Below are 19,826 nucleotides of genomic sequence, written 5' to 3'. Positions count from 1 at the left end.
ATTGTCTGGTAATAAGCCTGTGTCAGGTTATAAGTCTGTGTCTGGTATTATAAACCTATATCTGGTATCCAGCTCTTGCCTGGTAATAAGTCCATATCTGGTAATAAGCCTGTATCTGGTAATATGTCCATATCTGGTAATAAGCCCATGTCTGGTAATAAGTCTGTGTCTGGTAATAAGTCTGTGTCTGGTAATAAGTCTGTGTCTGGTAATAAGTCTGTGCCTGGTAATAAGTTTGTGCCTGGTAATAAGTGTGTCTGGTAATAAGCCTGTGTCTGGTAATAAGTCTGTGTCTGGTAATAAGTCTGTGTCTGGTAATAAGCCTGTGTCTGGTAATAAATCTGTGTCTGGTAATAAGTCTGTGTCTGGTAATAAGCCTGTGTCTGGTAATCAGCCTGTGTCTGATAATCAGCCTGTGTCTGGTAATAAGCCTGTGTCTGGTAATAAGTCTGTGTCTGGTAATAAGTGTGTCTGGTAATAAGCCTGTGTCTGGTAATAAGTCTGTGTCTGGTAATAAGTCTGTGTCTGGTAATAAGCCTGTGTCTGGTAATAAGTGAGTGTCTGGTAATAAGCGTGTGTCTGGTAATAAGTCTGTGTCGGGTAATAAGCCTGTGTCTGGTAATAAGTCTGTGTCTGGTAATAAGCCTGTGTCTGGTAATAAGTGAGTGTCTGGTAATAAGCGTGTGTCTGGTAATAAGTGAGTGTCTGGTAATAAGCGTGTGTCTGGTAATAAGTCTGTGTCTGGTAATAAGCCTGTGTCTGGTAATAAGTGAGTGTCTGGTAATAAGCCTGTGTCTGGTAATAAGTCTGTGTCTGGTAATAAGTGAGTGTCTGGTAATAAGCCTGTGTCTGGTAATAAGCGTGTGTCTGGTAATAAGCGTGTGTCTGGTAATAAGTCTGTGTCGGGTAATAAGCCTGTGTCTGGTAATAAGTCTGTGTCGGGTAATAAGCCTGTGTCTGGTAATAAGTCTGTGTCTGGTAATAAGCCCTTGCCTGATAATAAGCCCATCACTGGTAATAAGCCCATGTCTGGTAATCAGCCTCTGTATAGTAATCAGCCTGTGTCTGGTAATAAGTCCATATCTTGTAATAAGCCTGTGTCTAGTAATCGGCCTATGTGTGGTAATAAGCCAATGCCTGTAAAAAGTTCATATTGTCTGGTAATAAGCCTGTGTCAGGTTATAAGTCTGTGTCTGGTATTATAAACCTATATCTGGTATCCAGCTCTTGCCTGGTAATAAGTCCATATCTGGTAATAAGCCTGTATCTGGTAATAAGTCCATATCTGGTAATAAGCCCATGTCTGGTAATAAGTCTGTGTCTGGTAATAAGTCTGTGTCTGGTAATAAGTCTGTGTCTGGTAATAAGTCTGTGCCTGGTAATAAGTTTGTGCCTGGTAATAAGTGTGTCTGGTAATAAGCCTGTGTCTGGTAATAAGTCTGTGTCTGGTAATAAGTCTGTGTCTGGTAATAAGTCTGTGTCTGGTAATAAGCCTGTGTCTGGTAATAAATCTGTGTCTGGTAATAAGTCTGTGTCTGGTAATAAGCCTGTGTCTGGTAATCAGCCTGTGTCTGATAATCAGCCTGTGTCTGGTAATAAGCCTGTGTCTGGTAATAAGCCTGTGTCTGGTAATAAGTCTGTGTCTGGTAATAAGTGTGTCTGGTAATAAGCCTGTGTCTGGTAATAAGTCTGTGTCTGGTAATAAATCTGTGTCTGGTAATAAGTCTGTGTCTGGTAATAAGCCTGTGTCTGGTAATCAGCCTGTGTCTGATAATAAGCCTGTGTCTGGTAATAAGCCTGTGTCTGGTAATAAGTCTGTGTCTGGTAATAAGTCTGTGTCTGGTAATAAGCCTGTGTCTGGTAATAAGTGAGTGTCTGGTAATAAGCGTGTGTCTGGTAATAAGTCTGTGTCGGGTAATAAGCCTGTGTCTGGTAATAAGTCTGTGTCTGGTAATAAGCCTGTGTCTGGTAATAAGTGAGTGTCTGGTAATAAGCGTGTGTCTGGTAATAAGTGAGTGTCTGGTAATAAGCGTGTGTCTGGTAATAAGTCTGTGTCTGGTAATAAGCCTGTGTCTGGTAATAAGTGAGTGTCTGGTAATAAGCCTGTGTCTGGTAATAAGTCTGTGTCTGGTAATAAGTGAGTGTCTGGTAATAAGCCTATGTCTGGTAATAAGTCTGTGTCGGGTAATAAGCCTGTGTCTGGTAATAAGTCTGTGTCTGGTAATAAGCCCTTGCCTGATAATAAGCCCATCACTGGTAATAAGCCCATGTCTGGTAATCAGCCTCTGTATAGTAATCAGCCTGTGTCTGGTAATAAGTCCATATCTTGTAATAAGCCTGTGTCTAGTAATCGGCCTATGTGTGGTAATAAGCCAATGCCTGTAAAAAGTTCATATTGTCTGGTAATAAGCCTGTGTCTGGTAATAAGTCCATATCTGGTAATAAGCCTGTGTCTGGTAATAAGCCTATGTCTGGTAATAAGCCTGTGTCTGGTAATCAGTCTGCGTCTGGTAATAAGCCAATGTCTGGTAATAAGCCCTTGCATAGTAAAAAGCCCATGCCTTTTGATAGACCCCTGTCTGGTAATAAGCCTGTATCTGGTAATTAGCCTGTATCTGGTAATATTTGGTTTGGTTTGTTTTGTTTAACGTCCTATTAACAGCCAGGGTCAAAGGACGTGCCAGGTTTTGGAGGTTGGAGGAAAGCGGGAGTACCGGAGAAAAAAACCACAAGCCTGCGGTCAGTATAAGGCAACTGTCCCACGTGAGTTTCAAACTCTTGACCCAGAGGTGGAGGGCTAGTGATAAAGTGTCTCGACACCTTAACCACTCGGCCCCTGTCTGGTAATAAGTATTTATGAAATATAGTTAACCGTACAGAGAAATGTTATACAAAGCAGTTTCTCCATTTTGATTTAGTGGTATGATACATCACAGACAGGTTTTACAAGTGAGAATGTATATATATACATTGTATATATACAAACTTTTACTGGAAAAAACCTCACAGATTTTCTACCATTTTTACCAAAATTAGTTTTTTTGGAAGATATTTACCGTATTTGTTATGGAATTAGCAAAAAAAAAGATAAATAAATATATTGAAAAAAGTCTCATTTTGTTCATTTTGAAATCATGTTCTTCAGAATTTTCATTACATTTGGAAAGGAAATTTTTGAGTTTTATTTAAAATATTGGTTTTGTTTAGAACCTGGAAATTAACATTACTTATAATAATCTTCATTTTTGAATTTCACATGTAGTTTTTTTAAATGCACCAAAACAACATGAACAAAATACATCAGAATAATCCATTTTTTTTTTTATATATCTGTCACTCCTTAGGTATTATATATATAATATATATACAATTTATAAAGATTCCAACTTTGATATTACATAATATTCATACAAAAATTATATCTCTCCTTAGGTATCATATATATGATATATATATACAATGTATAAAGATCCCAACTTTGATATTATATAATATTATATGAAAAATTATATCACAACTTTGGTGTAATATAATATTTATATAAAAAAATCATATCACAACTTTGGTGTTATATTTATATAAAAATTATATCACTCTTTAGGTATTACATATCAAACATATCATATATAACACCCCTACCATATTATATATCATGATATTTATTATAATAATCATTAGCTACTAACAATGTTCACCTGTACAACTTTCCGTCAATTTATGGTTAATATTGTCCTCAGTAGAGGGCTTGGTTGACGGGACTGTACCAGTTTAGACACTAACCCCTTGTCGGGAGCTCAAGGAGATGGCTAATATGTTGTAAACAGCCACTTGACACCTGCGGAATCGGTGATTCTCAAATTGGACAACAGGTATTGCCACATTGAGAAAGTTAACAACCATTATTACTTGTAATAGTGAATTGCTGGATGTATTTCGGTAAGAAAATACCTGGTTAGCTTAATTCAAACTTAAATTAAATTTCAAATACCGTTAAACTTTTCTACATCAATTTGAGAAATTCATTATTTTGATTTTTTTTTTATTATCATTATTTTGAATTTAATGATATCATAACGGAGAAATCTACAACTTTTAATTTATTTTGAAAAAAAAGTTACTGATTTTGAAAGTTAAATGAGAATGGTTGGGGTTTTATGAAGCTGATATATTTACAGTACAGGTCCAAACACGACACAGACCTCGTGGTTTGGGATGTCCAGTCCGAACACCTGTGGTTGTTTGGACAACGTGGCTGGGAACGTAAACTCTCGTCCACTTCACTACCGTGCTGAAGTGTTGACGTTACATTGGAAAGAGGTGTGAACATTCGTGATAATCTTTTCGGAAAAGTTTGATGTTTGAAGTATCTTTGGGCAATTGATGTATTCAATTTGTTTATGATTTGGTTTAATGATAAAGACATTTCTTCACCTGTTCAACAAGTCGGCAAATTTTGCAACCACACTGATCCGTATAATGAAAAATCTCAAAACTATATACTAATCCACTATGAACAAATTTTACAGCCACCAAACTTGTGGTTATTGAGACAGTGCATGAGCTTTGGGATTTGACCGTCATTGCTGATTGGCAGAACCCTAGAATATATAATTCTACATGACGAAACCGTAAAATATTTATAGTGCTACAGGGCAGATCCACGAATATATTGTGCTAGACGGCAGAACCCGAATACATACATGTATATATATATGCATTTCAGAAGTACTTGGCGCTGCATGGCTCTCAGACAAGACAAAAAAAAACCATACCCAGCGGTTCCTGGCACAGGGGCTTGGCACGATTTTTTCAAACGATAGTCCATATAAATATGCATTATAATATGACATAGTAACACAAATGACGAAGGAAGACAACTTTTTAACTCGTGCCCTGACCGGGCCTCGGACTCACGATCTACAGCACCCAATCGACTAGCCAGAAATACCCGCAGCTTATACCGCTGCGCCACATCGGCGTTCTTAAAAACGAACGTTTCAATGGCGCAGTGATGGTCGGCCCGATACCCTGACATGATCATTGTAGAAGTCGTCTATAAGATGATATGAATACCTGGATCGCAATGTATTTACATATAAATGGATACGAATTAAGCCCCTGTGGTTCCTGGCATAACAATATAGTACTACATTATCAATATTATCTATAACATGATGAATGGCCACTATTACAGCATTTCGGCCTTTCAATGGACGACGTACGTACGTATTGCAGAACCACAAAATATATAATGCTACATTGTAGATCCTTATATAAAGCGTCAAAGGGCAACTTCAAAGTCCCTTTTGATCTGGCCAAAGTCTAGTAATTTAGTAGTCAATGAAACTTAATAAGGCCACTATAATAAATATACAGGGTGTCACCTCGGGAAAACCTTTAAAACTTGTGTGTCCGCAGGTGTACACCTCCATGACCTTCACAGGGGCTAGCCTACAGCTGTGCAAGGTTTGGCAACCACCCGAGGACCATAAAGATAATCTCGAGCACCAAAAAGGAACTGCAATATTTTGATAAAAATACGAAAATGCGCCCTAACTTGGACACCTGTTTTATAGCTTTAAGAGAGAGTCAATTGAGTGAGAGTGCAAGTCGAGATCACAGTGATGATAAACGTATCCTGTTCTGGCGTAGCCCGAGTTTCTTCTGGCCCTGACACCATGTATTCAGACATGGTGTCAGGGCCAGAGGAAACTCGGGCTAATTCTGGCGGTGATGGAAAGACATTTTGTTATCATCCTCTAATATATTCAGTATTTAAAGACTTTTTATTACATTTTGTTCTTTTTTTCCCCTTTAAAATAACTCCATTTTCCATTCGGCAGTTAACTATATAGATTTTAGAATAAGTTTTCTCAATCAACTAAAGATGTAGCTTGTATTCTCTGATTTGTGTTATCTTAATATTTTTGCTTAAATCCACGTTTTTGGCTTCTTTGCAAAATTAAGATAAACATTGTAACCGAATGTAAGGCCGAACAAAAATCAATCGGAAGACGATACGCTAACTGTAAATATAGAATACCAAAAGAAAAAGGAAAACAACATAGCAATTCTGTTTAGTGACGTGAAACAAAAGGGAAAACGCAATTGACAAAAGTTGGTATTCGGTCACATGGACAAACAGTGTAAATGACATTAGTTTGTGTTGTTTTAATAGTCTAGACGTTTTCGACCATAAAATCGATTTTATCGCCGAGTTGTGCAGAGAGGTGATGACGTCACAGACTAGAAGTTCCATAACCTGTTTAGCGCGCGTTGTGATAATTGTCGAGGCGTGCTCAACACAAAGTGCCATTTATTTGTGACACGGTCCTCTCTTTTAGGAGTTCTCTTGGCAAATATTGACAGCAAACAATATTTCATTATCGTTTTTGCACGAATTGACCATTAAAAAAGAATCAAATTAGGAAATACACGGATATGCTGTTTGATGTTTACAGCAATAGACATTTTGTGGGTTTGTATGTAAAATGTTGAGATCACGAAAAGGGACCGTTTTTATCTTTTGGTCCCTTAAGCCTGAGTATAAAAGTTAAAGAGGATCATCGACGAGCCTTTTTCTCATTCTACGACCAGTAATTTAAACTCGATTGTAATATCTATTTATTTTTGATCATAATATACAACTCTGCCGGTTGTAAAACGCCCATCAGAAACTCGTCAACCATTTACAGACCGCGTGAGGCACTCTGTGGGATCTAAAAAATAATTCCTCCACAAAGCCTGCTTTTCTCACATTGTACCGTTTTTCGTGAATTTATTAAATGGACTTCGTGGTTTTCGCTGACATATTTCCCACATTATGTAATTTCTTAAATATGAAATATATCATCAAATAAAAAAGAGAAGAATCCGCATTTATGATAACAGTAACATATATCATTAATGAAGATATGTTAAACATGCTGGATATTGCTAAAGCGATACACGTCCCTACCAACCCCCGCTAAAAATACTGTAGTAACAATGACCTTGACCTTTACCCAAAAACCTTGAAACTCGAAATATCCGATATATTATGGTCTTCTATCATTTTATAACGTTTGACTCAAAATCAAACAAGGAATGAAGCCGCAAGAGCGCTGACAATCTTTGGCGTTTCGTTCATACGTACACACGTACAAGACAGACGGAGAGGAAACGTTCCCCGATTTTTTCTTGCGTGACATTACAGTCCTTTCCGATTTCCCGTTGCTTTTGGAACTTGGTTCCCTCGTCTCGGTTCTATTATGGAAGTGAACATATTCTCAATTAGACAACAACCCTTATTTCACCAAAGAAATGTGCTATCTATACACTTTCTTGAAAGATTCTACAGCGCCGACAGTATAATATCCACGAAGCGTGGAGTATAACGCAATCGGAAGCCTTGGTTAGCGAAGATGTGACAGCATATACACTTCCCGTCTCAAAAATACTCAGAATGGCACGTGGTAAAGAAATATATCTAATTAACACCGACAAGTACAAAGCTTAACAACAATGTCCTAAAATCACGAAATGTAGACGTGGAGCATGATACAATTTAGTCGAGATGCAATTAATCATTTTGTTCACTTTGAAATTAAAGGATAAAAAGAGAGATCCAAACATTTGGAAGTTGATAATATATCAAATAATTTAACTTTTGGTGTCGTAAAAAATACACAACCTAGTTTCGTGTTCAATCAAAAAAAAAAAAAAATAAAAAAATAGGGGATCTGGTATTTTGTTGTCTTTCTTGATAGCAGTAATGTTTTCGGTTCGCACCAAAATAATACCTACTCCGGAAGCTTCACAGTATAATGACTATTCAACATTTTTTTCGTTGGGTTTATCATCCCTTGAGCAGTCACAGTCATTTTGAGGCGGGGTATCCTTGTTGTAGTTGGTGACTACCTCACTGAACAACATACGAAAGGCCCATCGCATGCCATTCAGAGCAATAAGAGTAAAGTGTCTTGCCCATGGACACAACCATGACAGCACAGACTGGCCTGTATCTCTGTTTCCGGAGAAACACAAATCGACACGAGTAAAGAGCGTCGAAGGCTACCCGCTATTAAAGTGAAAATGATGGAGTACTAGGAATCAAAATATTTTAATTCTTGTATGTAACGAATGCACCCTTTGTTTTCTTTGTTCGAACATCGCGGTCATTTGTCAGTCGTTGTTAGGAAAGGCGTGAATATTATTTATTTGGGGGAAATCAGTTGTACTTTTTACAGTAAATGTTAGAAATGTCGGTTTATAACAAATGCAATACCGTATATATCCCTATATGTTCAATATAAACCAGCTTTTGATGCATCCGTCAAAAAATAAATATATCCTCTAAAAAGATGTCAAGATTGTATCTTTAATTGGATGTGAAATCAAAATAGACTTGTATGAATGTTTTTAGTTAATAAGACCTCTTAATATGGATTATATTTCGTGTTTTGTTGAACCCTAACCACCCTCCCGTAAAACAAAGGGTATATCAATCTTCTTTGAATGAGGCAATTAAATGCTTGTTCACATATACCGTACAGATTACCACAGAGAGGAGATCTACTGGCACACTGCAATTTTACTTACCCTCACCCGTCATAAATAACGGGGTATGTTTGTACACGGATATACGTCCATTGAACTATCACTAGCAGAGATAAAGTTTTGGAATAACTGCTCTCTGATGGCCAAATTGGCTATGATCCCGGCCGTATTGCAACTTGGAGCACCAATTTAATACATAGCAGTGGTCATATCTCATGGGTGCTCGGAGTGAAAACGTCGCTTACAAACACATAATTTGGCATATATACGGCTCCGCGTGACAAAATTTTCGTTTTATATATGATTGTGTTGATCTAGGATAGACTGCGGTTTATACACTTTACACAATGCTAATTTCTTGTTGTTCTATATATGTTTTATCTAACAGATAAATTAAATGCATATTCATGTATATTTACATAAATCTAAATGACATCAGGAAATGTCGGGCGAGGAAATTTATGATCTAATTATTTGAGATTTTGTACAGTTTGTGACCTAATCCGTGTTGAATTAAAGATTTTACAATCGGCCATTCTGGCAATAGAACAGAGGGTACAGAAGAAGGAAGAAGCAAATTAAAATTGATATCTTAATATTTAAGATATCTTACATCGCACATCTTATGAAATAAAATATCTTATAGCATATATTTTTATATGATAAATATATATATATGAATCTGTATATTAGATACTAATTAATTAATATTTATGTATTTTTGTATTTTATTATATTTTATTACAATTATTAAAGACAAATAAATTTAGTGATATATTTAAAGGGGCATCCTTTCGTTCGGGCATCAGAGACATGCACATTTCTATTGATGAAATCTATGTCTGAATGATACATGTAATTATATGAGTGTTTGTTCCTACATGTAATGCAATATACCGGGAAAAGCGTATTGTAGACAAATACCGTATGTCTTTGCGGTAATAAGTGATACTTCGGGTCGAATTAAGAATTTTCAGGATTTAATACTCGAAGAACTTTGGTCTATCTTGAGAGCAAAACTGCCGTATTAATGTAAAGTTTATAACTTTTACTACATGTACTTGGGGAAAAAAACATATTTTCCAGTAAGTTTAATTTTGACGCCCTTAACTTTATTCAAACGAGGGAATGACCCTTAAAGTATTTAACAACAGATAATTCATATTCATAAACATAAAATATTTATCATAACTCTTCTATGCTTCATTTATCCATCTAAGAATTAGATAATACATTTGGAAGTTGTATTTAGTTTTTAATACCCGTTTTAGATAAAGTGAAAACACTTTTGCTAAGTTTGAAACGCAATTAAGTTTCTGATAGTGGAAATCAGACTTCATAACCAATTTTCTCGGAATCACAATTAACTTAAATATTTTACCACAAGTCCGTTGGTTTATCCCGTACCAAACTTTAAACTTTATTTCATTTCTCGTCAAAAAATTATATTTACAGAGAAAAACATATGTACAACAATGTACAAACAAAGCACATTTGATGTGGAGGACAGGTCATGAGACTTATTGAAACATAATTTTTATAAATCTACATAAATTTCTTAATTTTTGACATTTTTACCAAATTAGCTGCTATGAAGGAGAGAGAAACCTTGACTGCATAGATTTCCAACAATCTCGGTGACATTTGTGCAACCTGGTTTGAACTTTTTCAGGAAAATTGCGGTTTTTTTGTACCTACTGATTCGGAGACGGTCTTGTCTAAATTACAGCTCCATGTCATGTTTGAAAGGATAATTTCACTTTTATTAAAGAACAATGGAACTTGATTTGGACAAGCGGCATTTACGCCAAATATTAATAACGGCGATGTACAAACAAGGACAAATAATACTTCCTTGGCGCATACCTCAGCGTTTTCTGAATGCAAATATAATTTTGAAATGAAAACTTTGAAATACTGCACGGCACGTATTCTTATATATCGGAATGCATATGTATACCCACGGACACAAGTACAACACTATGAAACGAAGAGAATTCTAGTGGAACGTTATGCCAAACGTTTAATACATTGACGGTTAAATGGAACCCCCCCCCCCCCCCCCCCCCCCCAAAAAAAAACAACCAAAAAACAAACAAAAAACAAACAAACTATTATATGCCCTTAATCTGTTTACGTCTCTACCGATATGACGTGGCATTGACTTGTGTTGGTATATCCAATTATTTCTTGTTATTATCATTATTTCAAGCAAATTATGTTGATATGCACACAATGGGTACAATTACTTGGCGTAAGAACACACGTTGGAGCGAGAAAACCCACTAGAGGTATGCCGTCTACGACTTCAGTGTAAAGAACACACGTCGGAGCGAGAAAACCCACTAGAGGTATGCCGTCTACGACTTCAGCAGCGAGTGAAGCCCCATTTAAAGACATATGCAGATGCAAGAGAGAAGATTTTTCAGCAACTACCGACCGTCTGCATCACGCGCCAGATTTTAAAAATCTTGAAGGAAGCAGACAATAACCTACCATATTACGTACCCACGACATCATCTTCGCTAGCCAACGCTTCTGATTGCGTTACACTCCATGAACGCCTTGGCTAGCGAAGATGCCGCGACATTGACCTAGACTAGACGGCTTGTAGACCACTTCCTTCTATTGGGTGATAGAGACAATGCACACACCACCAGTTTCTCGGGTACGAACAATCTTGTTAACCTTTTTAACGATAGCACTTTCTTCTGTGATGAAAGTTTCTTTGCCTCTCCGCAGTTTATTTTACCTAATCTGTTTTTATCTATGGACTGATAAGTGGGAATATGTGCCCGTCATTCTACAGTAAACTACTCCAATCCATAAGACTCGGCAGTTGCGAACCCGTTTTCCTACTCCTCTGAAAAAACGACCATTTCTCCTTCTACAACCCAATACAGTGATCCTTATGGAGTCCGTTAGGGCCAAATTTCCAATATCGCTCCTTCCCTCCTTCCACCTAAACGCGAAGGAGCGAAAACACGATGACGAAGAAGCGAAGGAGCGAAGGCCTTAACGGAACACCATAGATCCTCGACTGTCAAGACATCCTCGGCCCCGGTGAAAATCTGTTATTTAATAGCGATAGTACGATTTTCACCTGGGGCTGAGGATGCTGTCAAGACTGCATCCCATGTCACTCATCGCCAGTGCTCACCGGACGATCATCAAGAGATGCTTTTATACACTATTAGACCTAGAAAACCTGTCTTCGGCAACTTTAGAGATCAACAGATACCTGGGTCTCTTTCTACACTTGGTACGCGAAGGTTGTTCAGCGCATGCGCACTGAATGAAGGAATGTGGGTTACGGAGTTACCATTGAACAGTACCGCATTCACACCCTGCATCCTCGCGCAGTGGATTGACAGAGATCAAAATTCGGCAATTCGGCAATAATTAACTTGATCTAACCAATTCTCATTTTCTGAGAACGTCACACTGAATAACATTTCAGTGAGCGATATCTTTGGTCGTAGGATTTCGTATCAAATTGAAGTGGTATGATATATATAGCTGGGTTAGTCTGTTATTTTGAAGGATACAGGGCAGAGCAAGAACATGAAGTTTTGCTTTGTCCAATAAGTTGCAATCTTATGGGGAAAAAAAACAAAAACAAAAAACAAAAAAAAACAAAAACAAAAAAACTTTAGTCATCTATATCCGCATTCTACTAAGTAATGTACTTCGGCTATTTTACGAACATTTTCGACAATTGGTATTGTTTGACGTTACTAATCAGAGCAATATTCTCGGAATCGAGACTTAAATTGTCTTCTTTTTGACTGCTAGTGGTACCTTGGTTTAGAAGTGTTATTTTTGTATTTTTTTTTTTTTGTATTCTACATGCAACGTTTTCACGTATAGATCTAATTACATGTACTTTTTTATTCTAAATTGTCAATATATTATAAAATTTACATTCTTCGGAATTCCTCCTATATATACTATCTTATAGCATTTGACTACTTTATATCTTTACAATATAATACAATTTGGAAGGAATATAATTGAGACTTATATCTTATCCAGTTAAGTGTCACCAGTATTTGTTATCGATTATAGCTTTCACAAATAACGATACGGCAAAAATAAACCCAATTTAAGCACCTTCCCATTTCCCACGCCTTATATTCCTACGATAGAAGTTCGGAAATTGATTCATTATAATTGATAAATTTTCCTTTTATCTATGATGAGCTGAATTAACTTTCACCCTAGCAATGCTATTGCCATTTCAAGTATTCTGTTGTCAATCAAATGTCGATTACCGCACTCGTTTAGAAATCGACCAATCACAGCCCTTGTTTTAGAATTACTCTAGATAGATTTTCAACATTTATTGCACCTAATACATCTGTATGCAAACAAATCTAGACTTTATTGACAGGGGGTATTGCTACCTTGAGGAAATCGTGTCGTTCCACAAACCTACACCAGACTTCACACTGAACCGATCTCGCAACATTATTCTGAGCTGTTACATCAGTTTATATAAAACAAACTTTAAAAGAAGCTTGATAAATCGAAAAAGATTATATCGATTCAGCAGGGTTGTCAGTAAAAATGCACGTGGAACGGCAAGAAAATCAGTTAACATCGAATGATCTGAGAAGGACTTTAACGAAGCATTCAATTGATACAATACTACGGACCGAGGACAACCTTAAAACATACCTGACGGAGACACAAAGAGATGACGTCACACCAGGTATTTATCTTTAATAGTTTATGTTCCGTTTGTGTGTCACTAAGATTTTTTTTACATTATGGTCTTAAAAGTATCAGCATTAAGTATATTTCTTTCTTTCTTTCTTTTTCTTTCTTTCTTTCTTTCTTTTTCTTTCTTTCTTTCTTTCTTTCTTTCTTTCTTAAAAGTATCAGCATTAGGACTCTTTCTTTCTTTCTTTCTTTCTTAAAAGTATCAGCATTAGGACTCTTTCTTTCTTTCTTTCTTTCTTTCTTTCTTTCTTTCTTTCTTTCTTTCTTCAAATTGAATCTAGAAAAACGCTTATCAGTATTTTATTGAATACCTCCGCAATCATCAATTTTGTACTTTTACCATTTGAGGTATGTGATCACGTGAAGTGATTTGTTTTTGAGTGGCGCGTGTTACTATTCGAAATCACGGGATTTAAAAAAAGAAACACTTGCATTGTATCCGCGGTTTTTTGTTTTATTTGTTTTTGATAAAGCTCCGACAAAGCCGTTACTTTAGTTTCTAGAGTGGGTGGCATGAGTGTTGTTTTTTAAATAAAAATTCCAAATAAGAGATCTGAGTCTTTAAATATTGACAAACCAATCTTTCTTTGATATTTAAATTCTGATATTTTTTAAATCTAAAAAACCCGATACAGTCGTTCAGTAATCTCGGATGATAAAACAAATAATGGTTTTACGGTTTATTTAAATTACACTGATTTTATATATTATATGTTATATGGCCCACTTCTATATAAATGTATTTCTCTTTTGATTTTACAAGTCATTCTACTTTTTCTCAATCAATTTGTTGACTTATTCTCACCTGTGCGCATGACAAATTAACAAGTCCCACGAGGTTTATAAAATTGCACGTGCTTAAACATATAAACGGCGCTACTTATCCGCGATACTGATTTTTCTCTCTCGATACATTGGAGTAGGGATTAGAACAAGATATCTAAACGTCAACATGTGCATATTTCCGACAAGGTAAACACAAGCTTATATACATTCCGCACGTTCAAAATGTCTCAATTTCAAACAACATTTATCTTAAATGGAGCTATTTTGGCTCTGTCATAATTTCGTGACGTCACATAGCATACGTTCAATTGCAGGGTGACGTTACCAATGAAGTTGTTGGTGTCAATAAGTAATTTGGATTGATTCAAACATATTTTATTGTCAAAAAGTACAAAGGGATTGGGCACAAGTTTTTTCAACTTATCAACGCCCTTTCCCAAAACAAATACAAAATTACAATATTTGACAAAATAAAGACTAAAGGTCACCAATTCAATATTTTTGTAATATCTTTGTAACATTGCTCTCCGATTTGTCAAAAGGCATGAAGTACAGAACAACAAATATCACGTATTTCAAAATCTATTACTTGTTCTTATAAACTTGTGCACATTTCTGAATATGATTAAATTAGTGTCTTCAGGCAGATGAACATTTCCACATAGGAGTAACTGTAAGTTTATAGCTGCATCGATATCTACATTTCGAAGACTAAGAAAAAGTAATTGCCCCTGTATATCATAATTTGGATTTTTCGCTATTCCGAGAAGATCCGCTGTTTTTCACTTATATTTGAAACAAATAACTTTTTTTAGCTCACAAGATATGGACAATTCTTATGGGTTCGTTTTCATCAAATTTGATATGCAAGAAAATTATGTGTATACGGTTCTTTTTTTTTAATTAAGGACCACAATTTTTAACATTAGTTGTAATAATAAAGTATTTATGAATCTCTGTTATGAAATCTTCCTTTGAGTAAATGTGAAATAAATTTAAGCTTCCAGGTAATGATAAAATCCGAGTTTCATGAAAATTTAAGTTTCAACAGGTTCAGACTGAAACGGAGAAAGTTTTATACAAGTACTTAATTAAGTTCGAGATATATGTAGTTTTGGATATTTAGTATCCGAAAGAATGTTTTACTAATTCAAATGACATTATATCAAATAGACCACATTATAATCCGTACAATATTATTGGATTAACTCTACTTTCGTTACAATACACAAATTTTTCAATATTTCAATATCTAAATAAAAGATAAATGTATTTATCATAATTTGTGTAAATCTGTCATACGTTCCAATCTCTGAAATTCTATGTACACTTCCTTGAACTTTCACATACTATCTTAGTATTTGTTTGCAGATTTGCTTAAGTAAACCCCTGTCACGCATTAAAACTGCCATCCCCAGTCTGCACGACAGGCCAAAGTATGTATAACGGTTTATCAGACCGGTAGATAAAAGTATTTGGCGAATGGCTATCGGCTCGGCCACCCATATCATATAACGAAACGGTGCGAAATTTAGCTACATTGAGGAGATAGTTCAATATTTTAAAATATGACACAATCTGAGAGATAAGACAGCAAAAGAACTTGAGATTTTGTCAATAAAATATTGAAATCAATTAGATGACTAAATCTTCCGTCAATGTCACACAAATATCTTTTTGAAGTTTTATCTTTGAAAATTAAAAGAAGACAATCTGCGCCATGTCTACTATAGGTGAGCCCTAGGTCTCCTTTCATCCCCAATTGTTAGTTTCCTACCATTTAACTCTTCAAAAGAACCTCTTATTTTAATGGCCTCTTCCTAGCAACGTCAGGCGACTGTTAAAGCTAAATCATTTCCTCGTGAGAAGACCCAGAATGAACAATTACTTGTTATGAGCTCGAATCACCAAAATAAATCACAGTGTGGTTATTGGGCTGGGTGCATGGACATGTATTGGGATTTCCTGACGTCACATTCAAGCTATGTCATTACTTCCGGTTGTAAAACGCGAGTGTTCATTCTGTCAAACTTGTTTTAAAAGTCGTTAGATTTCAATAAGTTAACAACTAATTTTGTCATAGAAAATTTATTAGAATTTTCTCAGTCTTGAATTGTTTTCTCATTGTCGGACAAATGTTTTACAAGGCGAGGATTGATTCGTTCGAAGGTAAATTGATCCGATTCTGCCATGAGTTTGATACATAAAAAATGTATATACAGTTGTAATTATATATACTTATTTTTGTCAATGTACTTATATTTCGTGACCCCAGTTCACAGTTTGTTTTGTTTTTGGTTTGTATCGTTACAACATCCTATCGACAGCTATATTTTTTTTTTTTCAGAAACTTCGGTTAATGTGACAGAGTTTTCTGCCGGAGAGGATTCATTTCACAGCAGCAGCGAGGAAAGTGACAGCAATTCAAACGAAAAGGAAAAGGACGATGAGCACTGCGACGTCATCGGAAATGGTGTTGGACACATGTTACCTGGTAAGCATAACAGCGACGGCAAGCATAATATATATGAACACGTTATGATCAACGTCAATTTGGTTCTTTTCTTCCTGCTATTTTATGGAAAGGTAACCTCACCGTTAGAAGCAAACATTCTATAGACGGAAGACTTTTCCAAGATTGGCGTTTAACATTACCCATACCAAAACTTTGAACAATGAAATATTGGTAAACCCAGCACCATGGTCGTTGAGTCATTAAATGCAGTGTATGAGCATACAGTTATTTTCTCGCAAGAAATGCAGCAACATCTGGCAAATATAGGCCTCATTTTGTGTCCACAATTTCTGATAATTATCATAAAGAGAACTAATACAGTGTAAATAAATGAAATATGCGAATATAATCGTAATAAAACAAGTCATTGGGTACTTCAGATGAGACGAGAAAGAAAAGACGCATAAGGACTACTTTCTCCGCGGATCAATTGAAATCTTTAGAGGAAGTATTCCGAGTCACTCACTACCCGGATGCCAATGCGCGTGAAGAGTTGTCCGACAAAACGGGACTACCGGAAGCTCGAGTTCAGGTAGGTCAAGTGAAACGTCGATTTGGTTGGTCTCGATATAAATATTGGTTCAAATATAAGATACATCTTCATTGCCAGATATTGCTATATCTTATTGAATACAAGCCAGTTCGTTTTGGCGAATCGGTAAATAATGAATCTTCTTATGTAATATCAAATCTCTCGTTGATTGCTATGTTATGATTTTTTCTTACTGTTCCTTGCTTTGCGTCTTACTTCGATTTTGTATATCCATCTTCATATATTTACATTCTGTGTGACAGTCTCCCATTACTCCTGTATTAAACTAGATGGTATTGATCACCGTATAAATGCAGCCCAGATCACATGACGTCACTTCCGTCAGCGTCAAAAAAAAGTTTGGCAATGAGTTGCGGGTGAATCAAACCTAGCAAAGATTTCGACTTAGAACAATCGCGTAATTATGACGTCATTTTGGTGCTTTGTTGATCATAGTCACGCCGAGGCTTTGCATTACACATCAATTTGAATGCAAACCAAGCACTACAATGAAATCGATTTCACATGTGCCGTTCTTGCAATTGAACAAACAGAGGAAATAGCTGAACATAAACCCCAGATTTAGCAAAGAGAAAGTGAAGTTTAACGTATCTTAATGTAAATATAACAATTAAACGCTTGTTAGATTGTATTTATTGTCAATATCAATGCAATCTGGGTGGCAGATAAATATTCATGACGCCCTAACGGGCGTCATTCTATTTATCTGTCACCCAGATTGCATTGATCTTGCCAATAAATACAATCTACCAAGCGTTTAATTGTTAAATAACATCAATTGTATTGTCTTAAAGGAAGTTTTAACAACATTTCACTAAATTATATTTGATTGCTTTTGCTACACTTCCGAGTGTTTCAATACTTTAACAAAATTTTCCTTTTGTGAAACAGATATGGTTCCAGAACCGTAGAGCTAAGTGGCGCAAGTATGAGAAGTTGGGGAATTTCGGAGGACTCCAGGATCTTCGAGAAACGGAATATGTTCCGGCTCCGCGCTCATCGATCCGGACTGACGATCTCCATACTGGATCTCCGATACAGGTACTGAGAGCCATTGTTATTTCTCAATTTATCCCCCAGCTGGTGGGTGGGGTTACATGCGCGGATCCATGATTGTGGGTTGGAATAGGGGGGATGTACTCTTTTTTTTTTCTAGAATGAACTTTTTAGTGGATAAGGTGTTCTGGTGAAATTCTTAGTTTTAATTTTTGCTAAAATGATTAATTGGCAATTTTAGGGGGGGAGGGCTCCTCCTGGATACGCATTTGGGTTAAGAACTACTTGTGCCATTTAAATACTTTTGATCACATGTCTGTTTTACGATAGCATAATTATGTTGTAGTTCGATAAGATTATTCTGTATCTATAGCCAAATAATATACATCGGTTGGGCTTATACAGCATCTAAAAAGACATTATTGTAAAATTTCAACGATCGTATTATGTCCATTAATTAATTAGATTTTGTTGCAAATTATTTTCTTATTCGTCTCTTTGGTAGTTATGCATAATCCAGTAAATTTGGTTTAAAGGCATTAATTTGCACCCCTGACACACATTTTACCGACCTTTTAATCAAGTCAATATTTGTTAACAAATGGAACTCAATCTTACCGAAAGGCCGCAATAGGTCAGTCGGTTAGAGTGCCGGCCACGTAACCTCAGGTGAAGATCCGAGGTGTATGGTTCGACTCTCCCTACCCATGTCGATTTGTGTTTTTTTCCGGCGGCTGGGAAACGGGCCGGTCTGTGTTGTCGTAGATATGCCCATTGGGCAAGCCACTTACCCTTACTGCTCTGAATGGCATACAACGGGCCTCCCGTATGCTGTTCAGTGAGATAGTCACCAACTACTACAATGAGACCCCGCCTCAAAATGATCCTGGCTGATACAAACAAACGATATATAGATAATTTCTTTAAGTACCTCAATTAGTCCAACCTAAAATTACTATTTGACTAAGATAAAAACGTTATAATTTCAGACCACCGTTCCCAAATGCAACCAAGATACCGGAAGTGACGAAACATTAGATGATGAAAACGGAGAACAAATATCACCTCTGAACTTGTCCATGTCTCCACTTCCGTTTTACCGATCAGTACCAGTGTTTCCGGTGCCGTATCCGTTTACAACTAGATACATAAACTTTGGTCTTGTGGAGAATCGACGGACCGGAAGTATAGCTGCACTGCGATTGAAAGCACGTGAGCACGAGGCTGCCATGGAGATGCAATATATGTACAAATGAGAATCGTTGTGTTGTTGATTACTGAACTAGACACGACCTTCCGCGCATGGGCACAGTATGAGGATGAACATAATTGATACAGACCCAAAGTATCATGGGTCTTTCATTGTTAAGCTGTTCATAGCAATTGATGAAACGAATTAGTTTTCTCATGATAGATTTTGATATAGACATCGAAAATATATCACAAAAACTGTCACCCTTTTTTAAAATTCATTTGAGTTATCTCAGTTAAACGGCGTTCATGTAGCAAATAGTCGCCATATGACGTCACAATAGAGTTTACTTATGAAAAAAGCTTATACAGTTCAAAATGTATCTTAGGTACGTCTGACAACGACGTTTGCTTGCGTTTTCTCTGTTTCTAGGAAAAAAAATTGTTTCAAATCCAAGTATATCTTTAGTTTTAGCAATATGGTGTTAAGAGCCATTTATATATTCATGAATTTGTCGGTTT

At 36.2% G+C, this 19,826-nt stretch overlaps 1 protein-coding gene across 1 annotated transcript; it reads left to right on the top strand.

Annotated features, from left to right (window-relative positions):
- Nucleotides 1-12,948: 12,948 nt before the first annotated feature.
- On the top strand, nt 12,949-19,638 carry LOC117335423 (retinal homeobox protein Rx1-like). Its single transcript, XM_033895398.1, has 5 exons — nt 12,949-13,252; nt 16,397-16,543; nt 16,945-17,096; nt 18,009-18,158; nt 19,103-19,638. Exons 1-5 carry the CDS (start codon nt 13,108-13,110, stop codon nt 19,367-19,369), a joined length of 861 nt encoding a protein of 286 aa, XP_033751289.1. The 5' UTR covers nt 12,949-13,107; the 3' UTR covers nt 19,370-19,638.
- The last annotated feature ends 188 nt before the right edge of the window (nt 19,639-19,826 follow it).

Source organism: Pecten maximus, chromosome 10 (genome assembly GCF_902652985.1).
Source record: "Pecten maximus chromosome 10, xPecMax1.1, whole genome shotgun sequence".
Classification (NCBI taxonomy): Eukaryota; Metazoa; Mollusca; class Bivalvia; order Pectinida; family Pectinidae; genus Pecten; species Pecten maximus.
The sequence above is the reverse complement of the archived record's forward strand: the minus strand, read 5'-3'. Positions and strand labels throughout refer to the sequence as shown.